At 28.7% G+C, this 8,178-nt stretch overlaps 1 protein-coding gene across 9 annotated transcripts in view; it reads right to left on the reverse strand.

Moving 5' to 3' along the window:
- The window catches only part of LOC100168088 (dynamin 1), a 23,785-nt gene that overhangs the window by 11,495 nt on the left and 4,112 nt on the right, over positions 1-8,178 (reverse strand). For 4 of the 9 annotated variants that reach the window (XM_008181018.3, XM_008181014.3, XM_003241843.4 and 1 more), the window contains exons 2-15: positions 7,128-7,201; positions 6,437-6,586; positions 5,361-5,564; positions 4,494-4,686; positions 4,296-4,416; positions 4,149-4,237; positions 3,882-4,081; positions 3,675-3,820; positions 3,441-3,598; positions 2,097-2,262; positions 1,906-2,028; positions 1,538-1,657; positions 1,447-1,458; positions 1,168-1,374 (exon numbers count right to left, since the gene is read on the reverse strand). In XM_008181018.3, coding sequence (XP_008179240.1) covers positions 1,168-1,374; positions 1,447-1,458; positions 1,538-1,657; positions 1,906-2,028; positions 2,097-2,262; positions 3,441-3,598; positions 3,675-3,820; positions 3,882-4,081; positions 4,149-4,237; positions 4,296-4,416; positions 4,494-4,686; positions 5,361-5,564; positions 6,437-6,586; positions 7,128-7,201 — 1,963 coding nt within the window. Of the gene's footprint in view, positions 1-1,167; positions 1,375-1,446; positions 1,459-1,537; positions 1,658-1,905; positions 2,029-2,096; positions 2,263-3,440; positions 3,599-3,674; positions 3,821-3,881; positions 4,082-4,148; positions 4,238-4,295; positions 4,417-4,493; positions 4,687-5,360; positions 5,565-5,884; positions 6,089-6,436; positions 6,587-7,127; positions 7,202-8,178 lie in introns of all 9 variants that reach the window. The other 5 variants (XM_008181017.3, XM_008181015.3, XM_029489092.1 and 2 more) reach the window with 5 other exon arrangements.

The raw sequence follows: 8,178 nt of genomic DNA on the forward strand, positions 1-8,178 counted from the left end.
TAATACAAGGCTCCTAACATATTTTTACAATAGCAGTTGCAAAATAAAAGGAATACATTGTCACAATTTTTATTTATAAGCATTTAAAGTTCAAATTTATACGAAATATGTCAAAATTGCGAAAATTTGCAAGTAATTTAGTGGTTGAAAAATCGTAAAAATTTTTTCTTTTATAACTAAGTTTTTAAAATTTGGTACAAGGTTCTCCATAAGTTTTTCTTTAAAAATAATATATCCTAGACTGACAAATCATCTCCGTTCAGAATCGTTTTTCGTATACAATGATATAATATCATTGGATTCAAATTTAATTCCATCCATTACAGTAACCCACTTGTAACCTACTGTACAGCAGAGCGACATCCACGACTTACCCGCCTTTTTTTTTTTTGAGAATTTTGATGTATAAGCCAAATTGATAGTCAAAATTTAAATGAGTATTTGAGTTATATAATTTTGAGCGCTAAGGATAATATGGTAATGGGTTAAGTATAGATGGGGGTTTAGATGATTTTAAAATGTTGGTATTTACTAACTGATATTGATCTATGAATATAAATAATTTGTAAAAATTATCAAAGTATAACAAATACTTTTTTAAAAACCATTTTTAAGGAATATTATCCTTAGTATAAATATTTTTATAACTCAAAAACTAAGCATTAGAATTTTGATTTAGACACATCCAAATTTTCAAAAGAAAATAATTTGCAGAAAATAAGGGATTCTTATTTAAAAAATAGAACTTAGCATCACCACAGTGAGTAAGTAGTACAAAAAATATCTAGAATTTGAATTTATAGTTTTTAGTATAATTAAAATCTGAATTTGAATAAATGTACTATTAAAGGAAGAAATGGGGTTTAGCATGCTTACATATTGTATAAATTTTTATCCAGCGCGACTAAATATGAAGAAAAAAAACCGAGGGACTGATAGAAGGTTACATTTTACTCTTAAGAATTTAAGCAATCTTAACCTGTTAAATATATATATTTATATCATTCTAAGTTTAGAAAATTGGAAATAACACAAAATATTAAGTACTATTTTAGTCTTAAGCTTTGCTCCATCAATTTATCTGACAACAACTATACAATATTATAATATACTGTATTGATATTAAATAGTTGCAACATTTAAGAATATGCATTATACATAAATTACCTGATCACCAGATGCATAAAGATGAGCTAATAATTCTCCATTAATAAAATCTTTCGAGTTGTTTATGATCAAATGCATAATGATTTTAGGGACTAGATCTCGACAAGATTTTGTTACAATTTTCATATATGAATCAACTAGATTTCTTATAGTCTCTACTTGTCTTTCCAAAACGGGATCCATAGATGTAGTTGATTCTGTACTGCTCTATAATAGTAAAATATTAAGTTGATAAATATTTTATAAATTATTATTGAGAAATTAAAATATGACACTAACCTCACGACCATCCTGATCGAAAGGCAAAAAAAAAAAATTAAATTAAAAATATATGCATAAATATTTCAAATGTCAGTTAATACAATTTTACCTCATCACTATTTGATACATCGGATGACTTTTCTGGATATACACCTGCACGTAGAAATGATGCCTTCCAGGAATCTACATCATCTTGTGTTTCGCAACTTAATTCAAGCTGTTTGTAGTCCTAAATAAATATATTTATGTAATTAAAAAAATGTTAGAAACCAATTCTCCACTGATCTTTTGCAAAAAGTTAAATGATAAATTGTAATTGTAACTGTCAAAACCATAATAATAGTATAATATACTATTTTATTTATCATAATTTAGAACATATTAAGAGTTAAAAATTACTATGACATGAATTTTCAATTTAATTAAAAACCAGTGGAGAGTAGGCTTAATGTTACACTCATTCAATTCAAAATTCACCTTGTAAACATTACGGCCTTCTGGATTAAATAGTGCAAATGTATGACGACGTGACATAAAACCTTGTTCAACATCTTTGATTTTCAATCCATCTAATGGTAACATGTACTTTTTTTCTCTTTCCTTTAAATGTAATAATTATTTATTTCCATAAAATATCTAACAAAAAATATTTATAATCATGTACATACCTCTTCATCTTTAAACCATGAGATGTTTTCTGACATTAATACAAACCAATAATCCCTAGATCCTCCTTTCATAATGCCTAAATTGTGTATACACATCCATCCTTTACGTATCACCTGATTACCAAGCTTATGAGTTTTGTTGGAGTTATCAGAAGACTGTTGTGCACTACAAGACAAAATTATATTATATTACATAGCAAATTAATAACATTCATAATTGTTGAGATACAACGGGACCGGTCCAATGTGTGATCTACCGATAAACGGCTGGTCTAATGTGTGATCTACCAATAAATGGCTGGTCTAATGTGTGATCTACCAATAAATGGCTGGTCTAATGCTACTGATTGCTTCTTATAGTCATACTGCAAAAGTATTTTTTAAATCTGATAAAAAATCATCAAATATTTGTGTTTGTATCGGGTGGCAGACCGCCACCATTCTTCTTTAAGTTGGCGGTCTAATAGTGGAGATGCACCATTGACTTTTATATTGTACTTGGACTTGACTAACTTCCACAATGACTCTATTGTTTGAGTATGAGCTCCAGTATTTGGATCCACAAAATTTTCAGAATGATTTACAGTTTGATGAATAAATCCATGGTCCTTCAGAGAACTATATGCTCGCCACTGATCGCTGTGAATCGAAACCTCCCATTTTTGGTCTTTTTGAAAACTGATCAACAACGACATCACGACACAGATTGTACCAGTCAATTACAGTGGATTTACTTCTACCTGTCCATAAAACTGCATTATGTACTGGTATCATATGTACCCAATACCAGACGAGTTCTATTATTTCTGTTAGAGCTAAATTACTATGACATTTACCATTGAGGTCTGTATAAGTAAAAAATGGATTTCCTGCGCGAATTGACTGATATGTTTGGCATCCTTTTTTCGTACACCTCATAGTAACAATTTTTTTAAAAGTACCGTCCGAATTTCTTTTTTTACTGGACCTTGTTGTTTCACGTAATTGTCCACCACATCCGGTGCCATCAGTATTCTTTTTAGAAGCAAACCAAACGATTGTTACTTAAAAGGTTTTTACTTTTTAAATATTCAACGCATTTAAATTCATCAACAATTATATTTCTGTATAAATATCCCATAGTTGTAGTCACAAATATGGTCACAAAATCCATATCTTATTGATAATAAATTATATAGATTAAGTCGTAAAATCCATATCGTATCTATAGTAGGCACTGTAGTATAAAATATAGGTATCTGTTATCGGTAGATCACACGTTCTACCTACAACGCTTTATCGTAGATAGCCATTTATCGGTAGATCACACGTTGGACCGGTCCCGATACAACTCTAGTCACATACTTTGCAAATCCTATGAAATCTTCATGATTTGTATTCATGTAAGCAAGTTCACATTCAACCAATAGGATTAACTGTTCTTTACACATTTGGTCACGATTACGAATATATGATGTAATGATACGTTCTGTTTCTTCTCGTAAACGTGGATACCTGGACATCTATAACATCAAAAATAAATATGTCTTAAAATATTTTTACATAAATCAAGTGTATGAATATCAATTATGTTCACACCTTATCTGTACAAATTCTAACTACGTTAGATAATTCATTAACAACGAGATCGGTACATTTCAATGATGGTTCTTTCAATCTAGCAATTTGTTTTTTCACAATAGCTTCAAATGCCATATCAGGTGTGAACAAACCCACTCTTATACCTATAAAAATAAATATATTTATTTATGAATGTTAAGTATCTTCTTGTGGTGTTTTACACACCATGAATGTTTCTGATGGCAAATGCTATTTCCCTCCTTAGTTCTTTTTCATCAATTTCCATTTTCACAATTTCAAATGGGAAACGTTCATGGAACAAACGATTGATTTTAGCACCTCCAGATAGTTCATTGGTATTTATCTGAGCAGAACCAGAACCTTCAATTGTGCGTTCAAAATCAGATTGAAGTTGTTGAATCATTCTAAATTCATGAGAACATAATAAATAATAGTGTACAAATAAATAATAAATTACTTATAATTTCTTACTGTAACATTGCTTTGGTTTTAATAGCTGGATCGTCTGGCCTAAAGTATTTAAACTGTTCGACATCTTTTTCTAATGTAAGTAATTGTTTCTAAAAGTGATAATATTATAAGTGACAATGACCTTTACAAAAATAAAATAAAATATACTTGTAATTTATCCCTAAGGCCTGGCAATGTATCTCTAATATGATTTGTGAGCTGTTGATTCAATACTCTTTGCAAATATGGTGTACCAAGTCTGTCGGCCATGTGTCTATAAGATGGATGTCTAAACAGAAAAATTATAACTCATATAGATTCTCTTATAAATATAAATTTTAAACTGAAAAAAAATATTCAACATACGCCAAGAAGAATTTCCTTTCCGCACTCAAAGCAGCTTTTATATCTTTACGGCCATCAATATCTTTCTGACTTCTATTTACTACACCAATGTAACCACGCCTGAGAGGCAGAAGCTTATTTTCCAGTATGTCTCTAGCATCAGTTCCTTCGTCCATCAGATCTAATTTTGTTATGACACCAATAGTTCTCATACCTAAGAAATTAATATTATGTGTTTTAATTATACACAATTACAAATGTAAAAAGTGCATAAAACTAATTTCAACAACATATTTAATTTAAAATTTAAAAAAAAATAATATACAACTTTTGTTGATAAAATATGAACATGCTTCATTAATATTAAGTTAGGTAAATAGTTGCAATGGTTCAAAAATCAAAGTGGATGTAATTGTTTATAGATAATGGAAAAAAAATGCATAAAATATCTAAAGTAATAGTTAAAAAAAAAAAGGAATTATTATTTTATACATAGCATGCAGTTTTACTACCATACATGATACATGTCTAAATAATCACATTTATAGGCGTGTGATAACTTATAAAATCGATTAATATTTTTAAAATTGACATAATGAACAGTGAATAGTAGTTTTAATATGTTACTAAATCATTAAATATAAAAATAAAGTGTACAACCTGATAAAGAATACAATATATCAATAACTCATCACACCAATATATAGGAATAAAATGAAACAAATCTGATTGTTTTTATATTAATATTTTAAATGGGTATGCCCCGTTCATAATTTCTCCAATAAATAATCATTTTAAACTGATTATGTTGATATAGTAGGTACAGATTATTTAAGAGTTTATTAATACACAATATGTAGGTAGATGGAAAATCTTATCATTTCTTACCTTCAGGGTCAACTTCTTTAGAAATTTTTAATGCATCACTGTTGGCCAAATCTTGGTTAGCTGGTGTTACAGCCAAAATCAGGCAATTATCTCGTTTAACAAAAGTATATAACATTGATCTTATTTGTTGCTCTATGTCGGGAGGCTGGTCCCCAACAGGTACCTTGGTCATACCAGGCAAATCAACAAGGGTCAGGTTCAACACTGGAAAATAATACTAGAACAACTACACAACGGCCACGAATAAAACCAACAATGTTGAAAAATTTATGACTTGTTCCCTAGCCCTACACCTTGATTTATAATGAATCATTAATGATAATTTCTATACACTGTTTTAGTCTTCAATCAGAATTAAACCATTAGATTGGTAAAACATTTTTTTTTAAGGTTTAAAGAAACAAAAAATACTTTTAAGCAATGTACAAAGAACATTCTAAGGAAAACTAAAAAAATGACAAAATTGCTAATAGCATGACTGGGTGCAATATTTCCGAGCAGACTACTGGCCGATTAACGTTTACCGTCTGGGTCAACTTGTTTTGAAATTTGTAAGGCATCTGAAGTAGCCAAATCAGCATTAGCTGGAGAAACAGCCAGTATAAGACATGTTTCTTTTGTGATAAATTGGAACAGCATGTCTTTGATTTGTTGTTCAATGTCAGCTGGTTGATCACCCACTGGCACTTTTGTCAAGCCAGGCAAGTCGATCATTGTGATGTTTAAAACTGTTTACACACGTTATAAATAATAACCATAGTAAAATGGTATGACTTTTAAACAATATATAAATTAGATTCAAAACTACTGAATAAAACTAACAGTTTTGAAATCATAATAAAAAATTTAATACTATTGTCTATTAGCTATCTTTTTTTTTCTTTCAAATACCAAATTATCATTGTATAAAATATGTTGGAATTAATTAGCATAATATGTTATTAACAATTTCATTTATGGAAATTAAAGGTGTTACTTTTAATAGTTTCTATATTATATAATAAAAATGAAATAAAATTTCTTTAAATTCTTTTAATGGTACAATATAGGTAGGTTAATATATGTACTGTACTTACCATTAGGAGAATATACCCTCAAGTTTATTGGTATGTTAGAAATTCCCTTATTAGATCCAGTCATACGATCAGTTTCAGCTTCTATTTCACGCCTAATTTCATCAAAATCGGCAAACTTTTTTCCTTTGCAATGAAGAAATTCTCCATATTCTGTAAAAATTAAAATTAAATTATAATAATGAACAACATAGGTACCTAATTAATTGAGCACTAAGAGAAAAACTCGGTTTAGTTGATTTTTAACTTGTTTAATTTAATTTTATAGTACAAAATTAATATATTTATATGGTTATGATTTTTTTTTTAGATAATTTAACAAATAAAAATATATTTTAACAAGCAATGATGAAGATTAGAAATGAATAAAATTGTTTTTATTAATGATGTCAAAATGTAAATGATTTTAATAAGTGGGATGTAATAGAAGTTAAATGGTACTTAAAAAGGTCATAATTTATTAAAATGTTTTAATGTTTAATAATTCAAACTTAAGTTGGGTGACTAAGTGCAAGTCTTTAAGTTTGTTTTAATGAAAAATGTCTTTCCTATAGGTATATCATACCGAATGACATCAAAGGAAGCGGTTATCCGCTTGGTTAGATCACGTTTGAAAACAGAAAGGTATTGTTCAAACTCAATCAAATAACAAAAACCTTAGCATTTTACATAATATAGGTACAATTTTACTTACCCAATGTACTATTAATCAACTGAAGAATAAGAGGACGACGAGTTACAATTCCAGAACCTCTTGGAAGAAAATCCCTAAAAATAAATATTGTAAATAAAAATGTACCTATGTTAAACAATTCAAATATAAAGCATATTCAATGAATGAGCATCAACATTCTTATAACATATGTATATTTACATTATACACAAAAGTACTAGGTACTTAACAATCGTTCAAAATGTAACTAATTATTTGTATTTTATTATAGAGAATATAATATATATACGGTTAGTTTGAATAGTGGGGAGCAGCTAACCTTGATTAAAGGTGCTGTAGATTAAGCCACCCACATGTAAGACAGGTCATATAAAATTTTTAAATGTTCATAAGTTGCTTTAAAAGAATGTCAGCGCACTATTTGTTTTCTCTAAGACAAAACGCCACATTTACACAGAATTATTTTTTCCATGTTTTTAAGTAATCCTAGAGTAAAATCACCCATAGCAAAAAAGATAGAGAATAATATTTTTGAGGGAATGACATATCGATTTGTCTAAATATTGTCTCAAAACTATTTAAACATAATTGAAATGTACAACATTTTTTTGTTTATTTTTAAAGTCAAAATATAACAATAAAATATAAAATCAATGTCATTCCCTCAAAAATATTTTTCTCTATTTTTTTTTGTGTAATAGGTTATTATACTCTAAGATTACTTAAAAACATAGAAAAAATGAATCTGCGTTAATGTGTTTTGTATATGTTGCGCGTGGGCCAGCGAGAGAAATCAAATAGTGCGCTGACATCCTCTTAAAACTAAAATTACCTAAAAAAAAACTTCAAGATGTTTGAATTTGAGCTAAATTTAGGACATGTATACGTCTTATAGCTTGGGGTCATTCTATAATTTCAATATTATAAATTCTATTTTAACAGAGAGTTACCATGACATTATGGACAAAACCGGTTCATACTCCCTAGTTCCACTATTTCTATACCGTCGTCCAGTTACATTGGTTGATACTGTTGATATGTGTTCGACTAAGTTGGCACGCGGAAGATATTG

This window comes from Acyrthosiphon pisum, chromosome A2 (assembly GCF_005508785.2).
Source record: "Acyrthosiphon pisum isolate AL4f chromosome A2, pea_aphid_22Mar2018_4r6ur, whole genome shotgun sequence".
Lineage (NCBI taxonomy): Eukaryota > Metazoa > Arthropoda > Insecta > Hemiptera > Aphididae > Acyrthosiphon > Acyrthosiphon pisum.